This window comes from Echiichthys vipera (assembly GCF_963691815.1).
Source record: "Echiichthys vipera genome assembly, chromosome: 2".
Lineage (NCBI taxonomy): Eukaryota > Metazoa > Chordata > Actinopteri > Perciformes > Trachinidae > Echiichthys > Echiichthys vipera.
This window is the reverse complement of record NC_139827.1, coordinates 26,234,907-26,257,039: the sequence shown is the minus strand read 5'-3', so window position 1 is coordinate 26,257,039 and position 22,133 is coordinate 26,234,907. Positions and strand designations below refer to the sequence as shown.

The 22,133-nt window shown below is 40.6% G+C and overlaps 1 protein-coding gene across 1 annotated transcript; it reads left to right on the top strand.

Moving 5' to 3' along the window:
- Positions 1–17,365: 17,365 nt before the first annotated feature.
- On the top strand, positions 17,366–21,791 carry ptger1a (prostaglandin E receptor 1a (subtype EP1)). Its single transcript, XM_083931800.1, has 3 exons — positions 17,366–17,588; positions 18,533–19,422; positions 20,985–21,791. Exons 2-3 carry the CDS (start codon positions 18,568–18,570, stop codon positions 21,249–21,251), a joined length of 1,122 nt encoding a protein of 373 aa, XP_083787926.1. The 5' UTR covers positions 17,366–17,588; positions 18,533–18,567; the 3' UTR covers positions 21,252–21,791.
- Positions 21,792–22,133: the final 342 nt, after the last annotated feature.

Genomic DNA, 22,133 nt, shown 5'->3' with positions numbered 1-22,133 from the left:
GCCTTCATGTCTCTGGCATCTCCTCAACAAGCTGGATGTCAGGACCCAAATTCCTGTGGGAGCAAGAAGTGAAACCTAGACATAACTTTTCTACTGAACTGCTGGTGGGTGACCCTGAAGATGGAGCAGTTCAAGTGAATGTAGCCACTACCACCACCACCAGTGACTCGAACAACATGCTCAGCAGGTTGAGCCGATTTTCATCTTGGATAAGGCTCCTTAAGGTTGTTGCAAGAATTAAGAGGCTAGCATCCAAGCGGGGACATCAAGGTAATCATGTGACTGTTGAAGAACGAGAGAGAGCAGCTGAGGTGGTCATTAAACTCGCTCAGCAGCAAGCATTTCCCCAAGAGATAAAAACCCTTGAAAGAGGAGGTAGTCTCCCTAGTTCCAGTCCTCTTTTCTGCCTTGATCCTATTGTGGATAAGGGCTTACTACAAATTGGTGGGAGGCTAATGCAATCATCTCTCAGTCAATCAATCTCTCCGCTGGGTCTTTTCTTTGTCTGGATTGTTTGTGGCACTCCCAGTAAGTTTGATTTGATAGATGTATTGTAATCACGTACTATCTTTATGTTGATTAGGTTGCTGAAGTCTGTCTTAAGTTTGTTTTCAGAATCTCTCCGCCTCATTTTGTTGACGCCAAGGGTCCGCTACAGCACCTTTCCTGCTGGACAAAACAGCACTAACACACCCACTAGAATCTGGCTTTTGTCTTTAGTGGAAAAGGACAGGACAAATGACTCTGCAGTAGTCACTGGTATTTATCGGCACAAGCGCCGATCGGCATGACCCTCGGTGGACACACTAATTTTGCAAATTTTGCGATTCGATGCTATGACGTGCGCCGCTTTCATCAGTTACCTCTGCAACTCTTTGTCATCTCAGTAACAAAATCCATCGGTCTGTGCCCTGGCAGCGCTTGGTCATCGTTCCAAATTAGTCAGCACCGAGTTTAAAAGAGAGATTGAATAAGCAAGAGATATTAAAAGGAAGTTCACGTAACATTACACACACTGGCTTCAATGCTTTCACCTGTTTTAGAGGGGCGACTGTGAAGTTTTTGGTCATTGAGCTCTTTCGCAGAAAGGGTTTGTAACTTTTTGTGTTATTGTTTGCTTGTGCACCATAAATGTAATGTGTTCTTTCAACTATGGGTTGTGTTATGCATGCTAACTGGTTAACTCGCACTCGCCGGTCTTCACCAGCACTAATTCTTTGATGTCAGGTTGGTGTGTCTGGGCCTTTAGCCACATATTCCATTCTTGTCTGCCCAAGCAGCAACCAAACATTGTTCAAAACTAGTCCTCAATGAGTAAGAGACTCAGAGACTAAATAATAACAATATAAAATAGAACTAACCAGCGCAACATTTCCTCTGGCCTCCGTGCTGCTTTCTTCTGTTTACTATCCCTGTCAAACAGCAACCATACATAGTAGCCCCATTTGTTAAGTTAGATCATTTCAAACCCTTCTTTAACAATCTTTAAATGGGCAAATAAGTCCAACATTGAGCGTAGTTTGGATGAAAGATTCACCACTCTATTATTGCATGTTAACCTCCTCTGTACTGGCCTCCAAGCAGCCTTCAGCCATACTCTACCCAGCAACATTTAATCAGCCACAGTGAACGACTGTCCATGCCAGCGCATTGTTCATTTAACAGGAACTCAGTCTGGCTTGAGTATAAACCAGCACTTGACCTACTTCAGACTGGCTGAAACATCACAGAGAATTACAGACTGACGGCAGGCACACAGGAACTATTAAACACCACACCACAGACATCCACATTAATACCTTTAAGCCCAATTACCAGTATCTGGATTTTTAAAGAAACTTTGGACACAGCTGCCGGCTGGGGCCCTTCTGTGTGGAGTTTGCATGTTCTCTGGTTCTCTGGTTTCCTCCCACAGTCCAAAGACATGCATGTGTTAAGTTAATTGATGTCTCTAAAATTGCCCGTAGGTCTGTTCGTCTCTGTGTCCTGTGATAGACTGGCGTCCCGTCCAGGGTGTACCCCCCCTCACGCCCGATGTCTGCTGGGATCAGCTCCAGCCCCCCGCGACCCCGACAGGGAAAAGCGGTTGGAGATGAATGAATGAATGAATGAATGAATGAATAAGCACAACATCACTGCAGAATTATGAGTGCTGCTGCTAAAATTCACACAAGCATTAATATCCTCCACTCTCGTGTTTCACCTTTAAAAAACATATATGAATAGAAAACTGGCCATATTTTTTAGACACTGCTGCGGGGGTGTGAGGCAAGGTTTTCTCAGACTGGGTTAAAATACATTAGTGTTTTCCTTTGAAATGCTGCCAAATGATGAAAAATGCAGTACAATGTAAGGGCCATCGAAAGGATAAATGGAGGCCATTTGAGGCCTCATGGTCATCTGATACACCTGCTCGCAGTATCTGTGAAATGTGAAGTATTATTTGTTCCAGATGTTTCCAAGTCTGGATCACTGCTCTGTGCTTCAAGAAACGCCCTGTCATCCACTTAAAAACTCTATTTATCCTGAACTATGGGAAAAAATATAGTTTGACCAGCTGAGACAGCAACTCTGGAATTGAAAAGTGTGTGTGTGTGTGTGTGTGTGTGTGTGTGTGTGTGTGTGTGTGTGTGTGTGTGTGTGTGTGTGTGTGTGTGTGTCTGTGTGTGTCTGTGTGTGTGTGTGTGTGTGTGTCTTCCTGGACACACCTATTATATTACACAGAGACAGATTGGAGTATTTTGCTTAGTATTCTGTATCTGCGGACACATTTTGTGACTGCAAGAGCATCATCACCCTGCAAGTGTAGTTGAGATCAAAATGAAGCCAGAGTTCGAAAATGGGTATTTTTCGAGCTGGATGGAGAGGTTAGGAAGCCACGCACTCTCACACACACACGCGCCTTTTTCGGATCGGCCATAGACGCAGTGGTGTGATCCCATTGGTCTCTAGTCTGAATTTGTTTATCGTTACAATAAGTAAAGCACAGAATTTGAAGCAAGTTTTTAACCACATTAACTCTGTGCTGTACTACCCTTGTGTAGACATTGCAGTGATTGGCTCTGAGTCTGGTTGTGGTGAGCAGCATTATGTGCCAAACATGTGGTTTAGGTTTAGTGTGTGAGAGTGCCAGGGCACACTGACATCCTGTAACTTAGTGGTACCACAGACATACTTACAACCAGTAGCTGAGGAGTCTAAAATGCCCCACTGAAGTACTTCTTTGCTGATATTTTCCTGAGTGATCGAGTTGTGTTTGCTGTTTGGAGTTTCCAAAGTAAGTGTTTGAAATGGATTATGGAAATTAAAAACAAAACTTTGTTGTCTGTCCTGTTCACAGTTGTTGAGTTTCTGTTGCATAAGATGCATCTTTTTATTCTGCGATGAATGTAACGAAGTTCAAACAGCAGCGGATTGCTGCTTGCTGCAGTAATTGAAATTTTCTGCAGCCGAGAGGCATGTCCATGTGTTTCAAGTGTGAAGAGACATAGGTCAACATGTCTCAGGAGTCACAGGATTGTTACTGATTGGCTGCAGGCATTGAGGTAAACTATACCCAGCTTTTAGTTTGGTTGCACTTCACTGCACTTATTGCGTCCACCACAGGTTTTCAAAGACATTGCCCATTAGGTTAGCTTAACTCTATCCAAAGGTAACAAACTCTGTTTACCGGTGCCTATAATGTGTCATACTGTGTTTGTTCTACCTGTACAAAAATGATTATACGCAGTTTCATACTCCTGAGATGCTCCATTTACATTGGAAAATCTCTAAACTGATAAAACAGCAAAAATGCGTGATTTTGTGTAGCCACTACTCAAATGTATTGTCATATACTCATGGACAATAAAAGCAGTAAATACCACATATTCCTCCACATGTTCTAAAATGAAGCTATTGAATCATTTTATCATCGTCAGAATGTGCACTGTTTGCAACAGCAGTTTGGGGAATTAAAGATGATTATCATTAACGTTATTATTATCTCATTGCAGATACGTTGGCTTCAAATTGTTTGTTTATTTTATGGTGGCTAATGACTGGGGGAGATCTTCAGTTAGTTGCAGTAGCATCTCAAATACACGCAGCGCAAACTGCAGCACCAAATCACATTTGGAATAGCCAGGAGCAGGTGGAGTCATGTTGGTGCCAAGATGGCGAGGGCCAGAAACACTGCGAGCTGTCCACTTCGAGCTTCACTTTGGCTCTTCAAAAACCTATGGAGACGTCATGGTGACTACGTCCATAGTTCATAAAGTCTAAGGTGACATACAACCTTCCAGTCCTCAAACATTTACAGTAGATACTGCAGGAATTTGGCAGAAGCTGCTTCATCCTTACACAGAACCGGCTGCACTTAGCCAAAGTGAACATTACATTTACATCATCTCCATCAGACAAACAAATGGAACAAATGTTCTTAGAGCCACAACAACGATCACATACAGAGTGTGGATGTATTTGTCTTTATGTGTTTGTAATGCTTCATAAAGAACAGCCAACTATAAAATAAAATGGTTATGTGAAAAACAATGAGATGAATATTGGCATTAAGAGTCAACCGTTTTAATGACACTGATCTTTTTACAAGATAAATATTAGTGTTAGGCCTCATCATTCCTAATTCCCTGCATGACATAATGTTCCTGCTGTACAACCTTTTATAGAAAAGTCTAACTACGTTGTTTATCATTAGCTAAATTGTCTTCTGTTGGCTCATAAAACCTCATTTTCAGACAGATCTTAGTTTTTTTACCCTGTAGAAACAATCTAAACTGAAGTGCACACACCGTTAAAAACAGAGGGAAAAACATCCCAAAACTGGCCCATTTTGTCTTTTTATTTATTTTTTCCCTTTCTTTCGTTCTTTTTTTCAGTTTGTGGAGAAAAGAAACAATAGCTCTATATTACAGTAAGCAATAATAATAATAATAAATAGAATAAACAATAACACAAGGGTTGAATCGAATTGTACCACATTGAAATGACATTTAAAGGCATACCATCATAGGCAAATGAGACCAAATAAATCCAACTGGTAACAAACAACAGCAAACAGATACCTAATGACTTAAAATGTTACAACAATAAAAATCAATCATAAAATACGGTGAACATGGAGCACTTATCATTCAAGTGAGGGTGAGTTTGTTTTGCTACAAACATGAGACAGCAATCTGTTAAAAGTGTGCGTTTTCTGGAAACAGATGTGTTGCAGTTCAGCTGTGTTCTTCACTTCAGATCAGGTTTAACTGTGTCACATTTACTAGACGGTGAAGGCTCAGTGATGATAACCCTTTGGTCCTCTGATGCCTCAGCAGGTTCCTGAGATAAGGGCGGCGCACTGACTGATTGTGCGTCTGTCGCTCATGTGCCCCATACCAACTTCATTATCACTACCATTATGATAAATGAAGGCCTTGGACTCGCCTGGTCGAGCGTGCGCCCCTTGTACAAAGGCTCAGTCCTTACCGCAGGGATCCATGCTCTAAAGAAAATGAAGGCCACTGAAGACTTTAAATCTAATCTAAAGAAAGGTGGCACTTTCCCGTCACCTTCTGTACAAATTTCCAGTTTGAGTGTGGTGTTGATTCAGTTTGTGATGTAATGGCCACCATTCACACTCCAGATGTTTTAGATTAACTGAACCCTCACCAGGTAAGTCAGGAAGATATGTCTTTATTTGGGGTTTTACGCAGGCTGGATTCCCGAAAAGGCAATTTGTCCCGAGGCCCCAGATCATCATGGACCTGAGAGCTCAAGGTTACTGTATGTTAAGTCATTTGTGGTAATTTAATTATTGATCCAGAGTCCAGTTGTAAGACCTTCATTATTTCAGAATTGTGTTTCCTTCTTGTAAAAGAGTGGTGCGAAGATATTTTTGTCTGCTTAACCCTAAGTTCTAATGGGATTTTTCTATTGGCTTTTGGATTATTGCAGAAAATAAACTCTGTAGCAAACACAGGTTTATAATAGGCCTCCATACACTGAGATAATCTTCTTGAATTAACACCACTTTTAGTATTTTTTGAAGCGTAAATGAATTTAGCCACTTGATAACAACCATTAAGATATGTAAAAGCTTCAAGTTAGAACAAAACGTGAAATATCTTCGGCTTGTGTTAACCACAGATCTTAGTTAAGGCATCTAATTACCACACAGCAAAAATGGGACGAGGTAGACATACCACAATGTGAGCATTTATATGCCATACAAAAACTAAACTAGAATGCAAAAAAAATAACAGCATTTCAGAATAAATCAAGAATTAATACTTTGTTCTCTATTTTGATCTCCAGTGTATTTCTGTACGCTGATGACTCAGCACTTTTAATGTCTCATAAACACTATCCACCCTAGAGAGTTCCCTGAGCACAGAGCTAGCTTCTGTAAACAACTCGCTGATTGACAATATGCTGTCCCTACATCTTGGTAAGACAGAGGCCATCCTGTTGGGCTCACAATAAAGATGAAACAGATGTTCTGAATTTAAGGTCACTTTGAATAAAGTTGTGGTAAGTGCAAAAGCATCAGTAAAACACCTGGGATGCATCCTATAAAACAACCTGAATGGCAGGGATATGGGTCAACAATGATAATTTTAACTCCTTTGTTTTAAATAATTTTGAATTTGCAAGTACTTTCTGGTTTGATGGCCTAACAAGACGACTTAAAGGGAAGCTGCAAACAGCACCGAGTCATTCCGAAGGCCGTAGGTCTCACATAGGTAGGTCACAATTTGCTGAGCTCAAGTGGCTTCCTGTTAAGTCTTGTGTTATTATGTCAAGGCTGCACATGATCCATAAATTATTGTTTTCTAGTGTTAAAGGAAAGGGACCTTTGCTTCTATAGGGGCAGTTCAGTGGAACAAGTTAGATCGGAAAATTCAAGTCCTTTCCAGCCTGAACGCTCCTGGTTACTAGAGAGAGGAGCTGAATAGAGCAGGGGGAGAAGTTACTGTTTTCATTTTTATTGAAGAAAAGTGTTTTTAGTGATTATCACACACTCTGGTCTTGATATCCTGTGTTGAGGACCACAATGAAAATAAGTCCTGGACTTTATTGTGTTGTTATCCTTAATTGTATTTAATGTCTTTTCATGTGTGTAAAGTATTTTTGATACAATTTAATACATTGAATCAAATCCAAAGTTTTGAGCACATCTATAATCCTGCCTGTGAATTATTTGCATGTGTTAAAGCAAATATTATTCATCACAATTGCAGCTGTTACAGCTGTCACAGAAGTTAAAATTGCTGAAAAATAAATACATATACATTTTCTTTCAAGTGTGTTATATCTCATTTATTCATTGATTATATATCTGCTTATAAACGGGGTTAAAGATATTATGCTGTAAAGAATCCATTTATTAATGATCTGATTTTCTGGTCTGGTTTTTCCTGATTTAACTGATAATGTCACAGTTGAGAGCACAAATTTTTTTTAAATGATTAGTCATTATACTTTCGAGCCCTTCAGACAAAAAAATCATCAATCTGTGAGTAGAGACTGGAGGTAAAGGATTATACTTAGTAATCAGCTTTGTTACCAAAATCTGTGAGCTGGCATGTTGCTCGCTGTGTCACCACAGTACAGTATGTACCTTGGGGAGCACTATGCTGAGTAAGTTTGGTGTGAACGCAGCACAAGTTTTAAGGTCGAGGGTGGGAGTTATCTGGTGTGACTCCTGTAGCGTCACAGCTGTGTGCGGCCTGCACTCAATCTGTCATACAGCACCGTACAATCATCTCTGCATAACTGTTTAGGCTAAAGACAAATGCAGCAGAAGAAACAGGAGGCACGCTTCTTATGCAGAACTTTCCCGAATCAGACAACTTCCTGAGCAATTTATTATTGAATATTTTAAGATTTTAAGAGTTTGAGTTCAGACTTTCCTCACTCACTGTTCGTACATATAACCATGAAAAGTAAAGAACTCTCTCATCCATATGCTGGCCAACTATTTATTACTCTAGAAATGACATCCTGAGTAAAGAAAGAAATCAGGTACGTTTTACGTATTAAAAGAGCGCCAAAATCTGCGTAGGGAGGAGGGTAGTGGTGGATGGGTCCTAAAACGTAGGATTTTGACTCGTGGGACCGGTGTTCATGTCCCAGAAGCACCAAACCACAAACCACAGCCTTGCTTCTAATCTTTACCAAGTCGTTTTGGTGCCTACACTTAACCGTCACCTTTTGTTGTCTAAACTTAACCGTCACCATTTGTTGCCTAAACTTAACCGTCACAGCCACATACAACGTCCTGTTTCACAACATTAAATACAATATCATATTTCATAAGGTATCAGGAATTGTTGTGCAAAGGTCTTTGTTAGATATCGTACTAACCCGTCGATGAGAATACTATCACCAAGGCGATTTTGATCAATGAGGAGAGCCACTACGACAATACTCGAGTCCAGATAAATCCCATTGATTTCAGCCCTTAAGCCGCAGCAGAACGCCACCGACATTTCATCATGGCTGTGGGATTGATGATGAAATGGAAATTAAATGGAGGGAGGGAGCTGGACTGAAGAGATGGATGGCTTCAAAGATTCCAACCAACCCACAGTTATAACTGCTCCTATTACTGTCGGTACTATAAATCTCTTTGTGTGCAGGGCATCTGTTTTTAAAGGAGTGACATTGACATATACTAGTGGTCTTTACTCACTCAGTCTCAAAGGTTAATTGCAACCTGATCAATAACAATTTGCCTTTCTCCAAACTTTAATCTATGCATAAACAGTCATCTGCCTTCAAAATCAATCTAACTTGTGTTTAAGAGGTTTGTTAAAGTGGGCGCAGTAAAAAGTTAAATGTAATGTCAATTATATTTAAATAAAACTGTATTTGATGCTTGTATTAGATAATTCCCATTACAAAACCATAGCAAACACACAAAGAAGAGCAGTGGAATTTATAAACAAGAAGAAAGAAAATGTCTAGTGTAATTTGCCACATTATTGCTCCAAATTAAATTAGTGTGGTGGAAAATTATCCCTGAGTCTGGTCACATTTTTTCCACTGTTTGGCTTTGACAGAAAAAAGATACGATGTGTGAGAGTAAGAATAGGCTTCAGCCAGACAGGGAGGAACATCTGTTTGTGCGCTATCCAGCATTTTGTGACAAGGTCGATGAGACTTATATGTTTCTCACTTGATTCCGTGACAGGAACAGAAAAAAAAGAAGAAAAATAAAACAGAGATAATGGGCTTTGTTTCTTTTCTGGCAAGGCTCACAGAAACATATTGTCATCAACAGGATCGTATGATGTCCAATGAAAAGTTCTGGGCAAAAATCGGTAGGATATCTTTAAGAAACAGAAGTCACTGCAACAGTTACTTTTGGTGTCAGTTAGGTTTAGGCACCAAAAGGACCATTGCGTGACCCAACAGTTTGCTCTAATTAACATGCTACATCTTGATAAGGTAATGTGCCAGAGTTACTGCTCCTAGCCAAGGAATTGTCTGACATGTTCTTGTAAAAAATAAAAACTGTGGTTTGTGCGCTTCAGTTTTTGTACAGGATACAACATATTAATTAGAGAGCTTTAGAGGAGCTGGAAGGCAAATGTTACCTTTGACCTGGGCCAGGCTCGCTGGTTCCAGACTTTTATGCTAAGCTAAGCCAACAGTTTGCTAACTGCAGCTTCATATTTACTGCACTTCCATATCTGATAATGTAGTGATATAGACTGAATCGTCATGACGTCGCACTACAACAACATTCACTTCCGGGTAGACAACTGTCGTTGTAAAGAGTAAGCGTGGCGTTTAAAGATATATAGTTAAACACGGTGGTCCAACCTATCTGATGTTTCTGCTTTGCTTATTTTATTGAGTTATTTTGCTAGCGCCTTTGAAAAACCAAATCTAGCGTTACGGTCGGATTAACTGCTACTTTTGGGTGGTGTTATTTTCTTTAGTCTGTGGCCCTAAAAGTACATTCGGTCTCCAAACAAACATTTATGTTAATGAGATGTGGAAGTTTCAAACATGCATTTCAGATCAGAGTGTTTCATTTTTTAAGGAAATAAAAATGACAGAAATCTGAGAAATACAGCACGTTACTCATTGATTTCATAGAAAATCCCATTAAACTCAGTATTTTCTTAGCAAATATACAAGTTTACTTGCTTACTTTGTTTGCTTATAAAGTGTGTATGTAAATAGTATTTAATGGAATTTGAATCTTAAATGTAATCAGATTGAGCAGGTTAACACATTGTTTCTTGAATCCCTTGCAGGTAGGAGGTTAGTAAATGTGCCTGACTGAACATGTGATGGAGTAATTGTTGGTTTGAGCGAGTTGATAGGTGGCCGGGTGCTTGTGTCACCACCTACAGTTCTATTAATAGCATCTCTGCTTACTTGATTAGCAGGCTGCGGTTCTTAAATCTTGCTCTGCCGCACACCCACTTTAATTACCACTGCCCCTCTTTTATTCGCACTGACAGGACCGCTCATTAATCACTACACAGAGGCCAGCACTTCACTTTTATTACCGCACACATCAGCAAAGCAACAAAGCACACAGCCTATGTGGTATGTTGGCGGGTGCTGTCAGGGATGAGATCGTTCACGACGCTCAGATATGTTGAGTCCCTCTGCAAAGTTTCTGATTATTAATCTGCTAAATTGCGTTGATTATGTGGTTGTTTTTACTCTTCTTTGGTTTAAAGGTCCTGGAATGGGAATGTGGGACAGTTACTGACTAGAATAAAAAATAAGTCCTTCATCTCAGGATTTATGTATTTCATTGCAATTCATGCATTTAAATTGAATGTAGAGGCAAATAACCATCCCATTTAAACCCAGCCACAAACCAAGCACATCGGCCAACACAGCTTGAGACATCCAGAGTCCCCTTATAGATTTATCCAGATATTGACTAAACGTGGGTTTAGGTTGGCCGAGGCAGTGTAGGGAGAATTTGATCTGATTAAACACTGATATGGAAACTGTCATTGGGTTTCACTATGAAAAAAACATTTATGAGAAAAAAAGCCACAGAAATGTTAGGGCTTTGCTATTCACAAAGACAACAGGAAGGGCAATATATTGCATGAACATGAACATTTACCAAAAACCATTGCTCCCATCTCCTTGGTTAAATCAGCCAACGCTATAACTGATACTGACATTCATGTTAAATGCATTCAAACCACCCACATCGAGCTGACAGAGCTGACTTTTACTTTGGAATAGCTTTAAATCTATTGAGTTAAATGCTTGCTTTTGAGTCTGTATGTAGACAGAGATGGCCTCAACTCAAATGTATCAATCACTGTCAGGAGTATCAAAGAATAATTACAATTTAGCTGTATTTTCTTTTTTAATTTATAATGGACACGGGTAACATGTTTTATTTTGTGATTATAGTCCAAGAAATATGATATTATATGAAATTAAGCATATCATCTTATCCAGAAAAAGAGTAGCATCTTTTTTATCTGATGGACTGCAAATGGAGCTGTGGCCGTTTTTCAGAAGATGGTTTATGACAGGAAAAGTAAATGGAAAAAATGTGTGTGACATTGCCTGAAGCAAGTCAAGCAGAAGAGACTGTGCCTGTACTTGGCATGACACAGTACTCAGTGCTACAACGGCATGCATATATGTGAATGGATAGCCACAAACGCTGTCATCCCACTAGTGTTTTTTTCACCCTTTTTACTTTGTACATTTCATGACACCCCTTTAATCTGGTGTCTTAAGTGTTCCTTTCCCTCCAGACCCCCGAAACCCCTACCATTAAATCCTGACACAAATCGTCCATTTTTACAAAACAGGCTTGCCGTGTTGGCTTTGCTGGTCCCCGGTTACTGAAACCCTTTTTTATCAGCGCGGTCTGCTCTGGAGGCAGATAATGCTGATGCTTTGTGTTGAGTCATTGCCTTTGCTGTCCTGTTTTATTTTACTGGCCAAACTGTTGACATGGTAAAAGAAACAAAGATAAATAAGAGTATAATCTTGCATTTTGGCCTGAGAAGGTTTCAGCATTACAGTTACTGTCACTGGTCTAAAAATCTTCATGGTCGTGCCGTAGACCCAACACGGTGAGATTTTTTAACAGAGGGAGAAATGTTGTCCTCCAGAACAGACGTCATCAAATAAGACATTTCACTTGGCCTCATTTGACTGCTGCTGAATACTGATAACAGAAGAAAATTACACTGGTTTGCTGTGAGGAATTTGTCCAACGTTTTTGTATATTGAGTCATGTGCTCTTTCTAACGATGCATTACAATTCTGTTTTGTGCAATGATGTTGCAGGTTCCTGAGGGGAACAGGAATTTTATGCTAATCCACACAATAGTGTTCAAGACACTTTACACAAAACCAAAGGGGCTCTGGGTAATTCTATTTTGTATGATGTGCCGTTGGAGGATGAAAGTGTTTATAGCTGTTTTAAACAGCCATGCTCAAAGACATGGTGAAAAGCCGATTGCCACAGAGAGGGGCGGGGCCCGATAGTCTAGATATGGGGGTGACAGAGTACATTTTCGGACAATTACTCCTGGAAGAACTTCATGAGGTGGTGCTGACCATCGTCTGACTGGCACTTATGAAACCTGTGTAAACTTATGCGCCAATCCATCAATCAGATGCTAAGATGTTTCACTGTATGAATGCAAAACACCAAGGCTTCATCCTCTATGGATCATGAATGTCTGTACAAAATTCCATGGAAAACAATCTAATAGTAGTTAGTGGTGGACCACCGACCCACCCATATTGCCAACGCCACCACAATAGTATAAGCGTGTTTGAGTCATTTCTGCAGTATATATAGGAATGTACTTGTTGGTTAGTTAGTCAGTAGAGGCAGCAGGACTATGATGTTAATCCAGCCTGGTTTCTTTCACATTATGTCACATCTGGATCAGGGGGTCTGTGCTGCTGTGGAGAAGCTCTTCCTTCAAAACACCGTTGTTCTGTTCAGTCAAATGTTCCAGTAAATATTCAGCTGTGTTGATACAGGACAGTGTCTCAATACTGAGGAAATGTTTCTGCTTATTTGTTTCTGGTTTTGTTCTATACAAAAATAAAGTGCAGGTCATTTTGGTGTTATTAGATGTATCAAACATCTTTAAATGCATTGTAGAAAACACTTTCTGACAGGCCCCCAATCCTGAACAACCAATCTAGTCTTCAGTCTTGCTTTGATTGAAGTATTTGTTATGGTGTTTAATTTCTGGCATTGTTTTGTATAGCTGGTGTACATTATTAATTATGAAGTTATCCTGTAACTTAAAATCTGTGTTGCATCACTGGATGTTCTTTTGTCTATTATTAGTATAACTATTACATTGAAAGAACATGGATTAATGTGAGTACCTTGTAACGCCATCGCTCCTGGAAACAGGAAAATCAGCTGTGATAAACCTTGAGTTTTGCACGGCCCGGAGTGGATGACAACCGTGAGTATTTATGGATTACACCATATTACGATTTTGGTATTTCTCTTGGCATAGTGAGCGTTCTCTCCGATCTCTGCCGAGTTTGAGACATACAGTAGGCAAAACAGAAACCAAATAGTAGAAATGACTTCTGGGTTCCAGACAGACAGTCAGACACCAGTTTTTAAACAATTTGCACTATGATGAGTGTGTGTTTCATCAGAGAAAATAAGCTGCACTAGTTTCTGTCTTTGACAGCATGTTGGTCTCTTACTCTCAGCTGAATAGTCACATGCAAACATTCCACTGTTTCATTTCTGGCCAGTAGTTTCTGAGGCGCCCAGACAGATAGCGTGTGGCTTTCCACTCATAATAGCCAGAATCTCCTTAAAATGTCAGTGAAGAATGCACACGACCATCTGAATACATTAACATTATGTCACATTGCTTGATTGAAACTAGCACCTTGCAATGGCGTAAATGACTGACATTTCTTTGCTGTAGAAAAAATATTAGAGCAACTCAAATAGTAACAATAAATACTGTCTAATAGGCATGCGCTCTGCAGAACATTTTGGCAAAATGGGCGATGAGGAACCGCTCCACAGTTGTGGGGGAGTGTCGAGTTTCGAAGCCAAGATGGAATAATTGTGTGCACATGCAACAAGAAAAGCTTTTTCTTCAATATTAAATTTCAAACTTTAACTTTTACTCTAAACTTTTCCCATATGAAACGTTCCTGCATCTCAGAGTGCTTCAAAGATGATCAGGTATGCAGTCTGGTGTTTTTCACTTTGTGCTCAGTGGGTGTGTGTAGGAGCCTCAAACCCATAAACTCCAGACTTAGTATTGGAAGAGCCAGTGGGCTGCAAAAACCACCCTTTGTAAGAGCAATTGATGAGGAAAATGGGGGCAACAGGGTCTCTTTGCATAGACGGAGGAAAAACACACATAGCGGCCAAAAGCCTGATTGTTGCCCTTAGAGTCTAAATGGGCACCAAAAAAGGAAGACTATCAGATATAAATAATTGGACTTTTAGTCCATGAGAAGCACACACTGAAACAATAATATTAACTTTATTTGTATAGCTTTTTTTTTCAAACAATGTTTACAAAGTGCTTTACATGCAATAAAATCCAAAAATCAGCAACCAACAGAGATACAATTACAAACAGATCAACACTTTACATAAAAGTGTGTACCGAAAAATGTGATTCACATAAAAGCCTGTTTATAAAAGTTCGTTTTTAAAAGGGACTTAAATCATGAAACTGATTTCGCAAGCCTAATTTCAATTCAAAGTGCAGGTGCCCTAATAGAGAAAGAGCTGTCACCTACGGTCTTGAATCTGGTCTGATGAACAACCAAAAGGTGCCTTGTCTGAGGATCTAAGGCTGCGTTGCTAAAAAATAAAGCAGAACCTGGAAGTGCCAAGACTGCAGTCCCTTGAAGTTCTGCATAATTAAGGACATGGCTAGTTCGAGTGATAGCTGGGTGCCATTACAGGTGGCTAACATAGGCTTCATTCAGCAAGCCTTAGTTCCATCCATGCTCCACTTCTTTGCCCATTTTTGGATTAGGAGGAAGTTAGGCGGAGTCTGGCACTGGCGAGATAGTGACGGCTGGAGCCACCCACTTTCGGCTTCATTTAGGCTCTTCAGAAACTTACGGAGGACGTCTATATCGTTCTATATCCCAACCACATATGTTTTTTATTCATTGTTAGGTGAATACCCGCTAACTTTTGGCTGCTGTCTCATGTGCTGCTGTCTAATGTGTTGGTATTGAATCAACATTTTGTCAGTTTAACATCACATTCTGCAATATTTCTTCAAAAACAGCTGTCAGTTCAGTTTTTACACTGTTGCCAACCAGTAGAAGCTTTCTTGCAGGTGCCTCTCTTTAAAAAAACAAATTAAACCAGTTTATAAGTCAGTACCCACCCCTCTACTTCCCTCTCTCCGTGAACAAGCAGCCAGTTTGAGATGTTGCTTTTACCCTGTTTCCAAACCGCAACTCATGCATGATTGTGTCCAGCTGGCTGCCAGGTCCCTGTCAAATGAAAACAAACATGAGCACCTGCCCCCAGTATGCAGCGAGAGGACCGAAATCAGAAATTCATTATGCCTCCTCATGGTTCCCCTCTTAGAGTGCCAATCAAACTGAAGAACAAAAATGACATGTTTTCCTTAATGCAGCTGCAAAAACCTTCAGGACTAACATCGCAGTCCTTGAGGAACGTCTGGAGCTCTCATGGAGTTATTTGGATCAATTTTTTTTTTAAAGTGCTGAACTTGAGAAATCTGCTTTTACCTTATGTGCCCCCTGCACATGGAACGTCCTACAGTGTACTTTAAAACTCAATACAAGTACAAATCTTGTAAGATTTGACATTCATGTTGACTTGCTCTTTTGTAAACTTTATTGAAACACATTCACCTCTCTACTTCCAGTCCGTCCCCTATATGTTACCCTCTTAAATTCATACACAAACATGTTCCTATTACACTTCTGCCCTTACAACAAGCCTGACTCAGAAGTTGGAAGATTACAATGAAACGCAGCAGAACCGGCAGTGACATTAACATGGGGGCATAATGCATTTAGAGAGGGAATGTCGCCACAGACATGGATATTGGAATACTCAGCAAAGAGGCAAGTTCACTGTAGCACTGTTGCCTCACAGCACGAAGGTTCCTGGTTCGAATCCATGCTGGGGCCCTTCTGTATGGAGTTTGCATGTTCTCCAGCTTCCTCCAACAACCCAAAGACATGCAGGTGTTAGGTTAATGAATTACTTTAAATTGCCCATAGGTGTGAATGTGAATCTGTCTCTGTTTGTCTCTATGTGCCCTGCAATAGACTGGCATCCTGTCCAGAGTGTACCCCGCCCAGAGTCAGCTGGGATCGGCTCCAGTCCCCCGCGACCCTGTTAGGGGAAAGCAGTTGAAGGTGATGGATGGATGGATGGATGGAGAGCTGCCTCCTTTGCACTGAGGTCATTTATTCAAAGAACTGAAATAGAAAACCGCTCTACAGCAGACTGATAAACAGCATGTCCACCATGTAAAGTATTGGATTTTTCTGGATAACTGATACCTCAGAGGTTATGTTGAGCACAGAATTGTGCAACAAACAGCAAAAAAGAAAGAATGTAGTCTATGAAACTGAATCTATCCACATCGATTCAGGCTCCAGAGAACACAAAGCTCAACCACGCCTCCATCACCACAACTGGTCCACGAGGGAAATCCAAGCCCAATCTTGTGAACTGTTTCATAACTAAGTCAGCATATTTAAATATTCTGGTGATGTTTAAAAGGTGACAAAGTTAATAAAGTATGGAGGACCACAAAGTCATGGAAATAGTAATAAATGTGTTAATTATTAACACATTTTACAATAAAAACATGCATTAATTAATTTGTTTTTGTGACTAAATCACAAAGGCATTCATTATTTGATATTTCAATGGGCAATAAAAGGAGGACTTAAGTTAAAACCGAATCCATCAGTATATAGGTCACATTAAAAAGGGATTTAGAAAAACAACATAACACCATCATACATAATAAAAACAAAATATATTAAGGAATTCGCCAATAAAGAATGTCATTCAAATATCTTTTTTGAATGTGGTTTAAAAAAACGAGACACCAGATTTTATTAACTGGGTATTAATTATTTTTTTTTAAAGCTTGTTTACTATTTCCGTGACTCTTGTAGTCCTCCGTAGTAAAGTAGCGTTGGTGTGCATAATGTGGCCAATTGGAGCTAAATGTAGGTGACACGCGTAAAGTGAGTAAGGGCATCAAGGGAACAGAGAGGAGTGACACACCGCGCAGAGGTGATGAACCGTGGACTTGACTCAGGGGGCGCACAGCAGCAGACAGCCCACACACACTGAAGGCACACACACATATAAAAACGGGACTCGGTATTTGAGTGTCAGTGGGGAACCTTTACAACCTTCACGCCACCATGAAACAACCAGACGAATCCAGCCATGGGGAATAGACCGCAGAGGACATCGGTGCCTCGGACCTCAACGAAGGGAAACTTAAAGAAAAGACATTCTTCACCTGTCTGTGGACTATCTCTGGATATCTGTTTGACATGATAACTATCCTCTGGATGCTCCGCTGGGCTGAGACGGAGATCTGAACTATGTAGTGGTGAGCCATTTCTTCATTTTGATACTAAATAATACATTTCAGTATCCATTTACAGTAGCCTATATAAGAAAACATCTGCCTAAGAGATGGACTGCATCTTTATTAAAAGGATCCGTCTAGGGCAAATCCGCCATCTAATAAAAAAAAAAACAGGAAAACTTGGCGACCTTGATCTTTACATACAGTTACATGATCTGTTTAAGTACATTAAAAACACTATTAGATTTTCTTTATGTCACCCTGGACTCGTTGCAAGATAAGATTTAACTTTATGTATTTATTGATAAAATAATGGAAACTATGTCAATACTAATTTCTCAAAAAATAAATCAAAACTCATTGTGGGAGAAGTTGCAGTAGTTGCCTTGTACGGTCACAGTAGCCTTTGTGCCACAACACTGCTCAGCCCAGTGTGTTCTGCTTGTAGAGCTGCAACAATGGATCGATGAATTGATTCGTTTATCGACAGAAAATTAACTATTTTGAGCCAAACGATTTCTGGTTTCATGGTTCTTAAATGTGAGAATCTGATGTGTTCCTTTGTCATACCTGACAATGAAGTGAATGGCTTTGGATTTTGGGACTGATGGACGGATAAAACATTTGCAGACATCACAGGGCATGTTTCACTAGTCTCTCACATTTTATTGAAAAAAACGATGAATCGACTAATCGAGAAAATAATGGGAAGATTCATTGGAATGAAAATAATCGCTAGTTGCAGCCCTGATTGCTTGTTAGTGTGGGGATACAGTGTACATCCAGTGAGCCAGACTACCTACACCCACCTCATCAACTACCACCACACCACTCCTTGTTCCCTGTACTCCCACATTCATTATGCTTATATTGAATTACTGTCTTAATCATCAAATCTATAGTATTGTACTTGTTGATAAACATCTCATTTGCTTTATTTAAATATGATCTTCTTTCTCTTGCAGCCTACCTTGGACCTCAAGACCTTCAGAGTTTAGTGATGTTAGCTCTGAGCCACTACAACTCCTCAGCCTCCACACTCCTCCCTCGTTTCCCTAATGACAGCGGAGGGAAGGTGGAGGCCAGGGTGGCTGTCGAAGGGCTGTCGCAGCAGGGTAACCTCACTTCGCTGCAGCCCGCCAGTGTCATATTGCCCATGACACTGGGCATCATCTCCAACATTGTGGCCCTCTTCATCCTGGCCAATGCCTACTCCCTCCAGCGCCGGCGCACCAAAGCCACATTCCTTCTGTTTGCCACATCACTGGTGATCACAGACTTCATTGGCCACGTGATCCTTGGTGCCTTGGTTCTCCATCTCTACCTCTCTGGAGGCGTGCGCCCCGAGGACTTCAACACTTCTGGTAGGATGTGTCAGTTCCTGGGTGGCAGCATGGTTTTCTTTGGCCTGTGCCCACTCTTCATGGGCTGTGCCATGGCTGCTGAGCGCTGCCTGGGTGTCACTAAACCGCTGCTGCACTCCTCCCTGGTCACCAAAACCCGCACAAAGATTTGCCTGTCTGGCATCTGGCTGGCAGCTCTTTGTGTGGCCATGCTGCCGTGCTTTAAGCTGGGCTCTTACACCTATCAAGACCCAGGGACCTGGTGTTTCATTAAAGTGCTCAATGACACTGGGGAAGTGGACGTGGCGTTTGTAGTGCTCTTCTCTGGACTAGGTCTGACCTCACTAGCTGTGGCGCTGGTGTGTAACACCATCAGTGGACTGACTCTGGTGCTCGCTCGGCTCAGGAGGCAGCCCGGCTCCCATCACTCAGCAAAGTCCCATGACATAGAGATGGTGGTGCAGCTGGTCGGCATCATGGTCACCTCATGTATCTGCTGGAGCCCCCTGCTGGTGAGTGTTAGGAAGTACAATGAGAGGGACACACAGTCGGGTGGTAATGACACCCTTCTTCTAAGTACACACTGGCACTTTGAGGGCACTCATTCAGTTTGCATAACTACTGTAAAAAGGCATACTATTAGTATAGCCCAGCTAATGGTACAGACTGTGCTCGATTGACAGCTCCTTCACTGTCTTTTCAGTTTTGTTGCAGCTTACATATTTCTCACCGGTGCATATAGCATGACATTCGCAGTATAGCTCCACAAAACTTCAAACTGACCAGATTTCTAATCAACCAGGGTAATATAAAGCCCCTGTGTGGATGTGCAGGGACTTTAAGTAGGCTATTTTTACTCCCCACAGTTGTTATTATATGATTAGGATTATATGATTAATAAAAGTACAAAATTATCAACAGATTAAAAATATTGTTGTCCTTTTCTCTTTTTAAACCGACTGTGTGATTTGTAGTGGCTCGATTTGATAGTATTTAAAGGGCCTCTGCGTCACACACTGGAAAGGAACAGAGAGATATTGAGCTTCTTTATTTTCAGATAAAAGATCAATAAGTCAGACAGACTCGACCAACATATTCAATTAAACCATCCTCTGCCCTTGCATTCTCTCTGCTGTAGAGGATGGGGGGTGGCAGGTTAACAAGGGGCATGCATTTTGGTCATTTTGCTAACAAGGGAGATGGATCCCACCTCTTATCACCTACTGTGTCAAACCAAGTGGACCCATCTCACATTAGACCACCTTCAGGGCAGATGAACACTCTCTGTGCATGCCTCTCTGCAGCTTTTGCAGTTGTATACGTATAGTGGTGACTCTGCCATGTTATTACTGGGTATTGAAACCACATGGGAATCAAGTAACAGTAGTAGTCTAGTTAGGCCTTTAACCCTAGAACACCATTGCCGGGTGGTTTTCACCCAAGCAAATAAATGCATGTGATTTTCATTGTGCTGCGTTTATCTGAGTGTCATGGGTCTCTGGGTAGCTTCAGCATTGTCTTTGTCGTTTTCCTAATCCAAAACACAATTTTTCCTACAGGGACATGTTTGGGTGATTTTCACCAAGTGATAGAAGGTAAAGTAGGTTTTTGGTGGATTCTACCCAGGGAAAGTGTTCTTTGTGTGCCAAGGACACTGAGCCGTCACCAGGAATGGGTGGACCAAAAAACAAGTTTACATCTTCTTTTTTTTTTTTTTGGAGTTTTTTGTTCCCTAATTCCTAATTTTCCAGGATATTTTGGAGCATTTGTATATGGTCCTCTCATGATGCTTTTCTTTCATTTTTTAGACATGACACAGTTTAAAATAAAAGAACACTCCTCAAATTTGTCACGTATTGTCATGTTTTGATATATTTTGATGACAAGTATTTTTTATTGGTTGTATTATCTTGGGTAAAAATCACCCGGGTTTAGTGAAGGTGTTTTGAATTTGAGCAATAGTGTTGTAGGGTTAAAAGGAAAAGCAAAATGATCCAGCTCACGTTGAGTGATACAAACGTGTTGTGTTTTTGCTCTTTCATGCAATAATTGCAAACACGCTTCTTTCCTGCAGATCTTTGGCCTGATGTCGGTGATCCACTCCTACACAGGATCTAAAGGAGAGGACTTACCCAGCTATAAAACCCTGATGCGGATGGGTGTGAGGCTGGCCACATGGAACCAGATTCTGGACCCCTGGGTCTACATCCTGCTGCGCCGCACCGTTCTCCGCAAAATCTACCTCATCGCTAAGTGCCAGGCAGGACTGAGGGGTAATATAGGCCGCTGGGAGCCCACCTCTTTTCCCAGCTCAGGGAAGAATGAAAACAACAAAGTTTGAGATGAGAAAAAAGACAATATGCCGGAGATAAAAATATGCCGTGAATGTACTTTAGACTTCACCAATAAAGTTGTCTATAAAGAGAGACCCACATAGATGCACGTGGAAGGAACCGACTATGTGATTGTGTTAGTGGAGCCGATCAGATTTGACATTTCTTGGCTGGTCCACTTCAGAAATGCTTAAGAGATTTAAACAAAATATCTCTTTCATACTCCATCAAATTTAGAGTTCATTGTCTAACTGTACAAACGGAATATAGCTTATTCTATGATTTTGCACATCAACTTTCTACTGTTTGCTTATATTAAGGGAACATTCCTTTTTATTATTTCCTTCTCATTCGGAAACTCATAGTAACAAAAGGCAAAGATGCAGGTCACCGTATATGACTGCAGTACTAAACTCACTCTGTCCTGGGAGACTCAAAGGTTTGCAGGACTGATACTTGTAGAAGGATTACTACCCTGAGTATTTACTTACCACTTTATTTCTCAATTTCGTTATCACCAGCTTTGGAAGTAGAAAATAAATTGCACAGTGACTTGCTCTAACATTAGGAAAATGTGGATGGATTGAGCTGTATCAGTATAACCAGAGGTATTTCGATGGTATTTCTAATGTTAATTATTCTGCTGAATGTATTTCATGAAGTAATGTTAATATTCAAATACTTTGGTTTTTATGTATGTTTAAGTTAAAATATGCTTTCCACATGTTTATACAGTGCTTTTTGTGAGCTAATGTAAGATTGTATACGTTAATACTTGAATTGTACCCTCAATTTACTGAGGATTTGTAAATAACTTAAAATTGAATGTAAATAAAACAATTCAATGTGACCTTACACTGGATTTTGGCATACATTTTAAACAGGTTCCT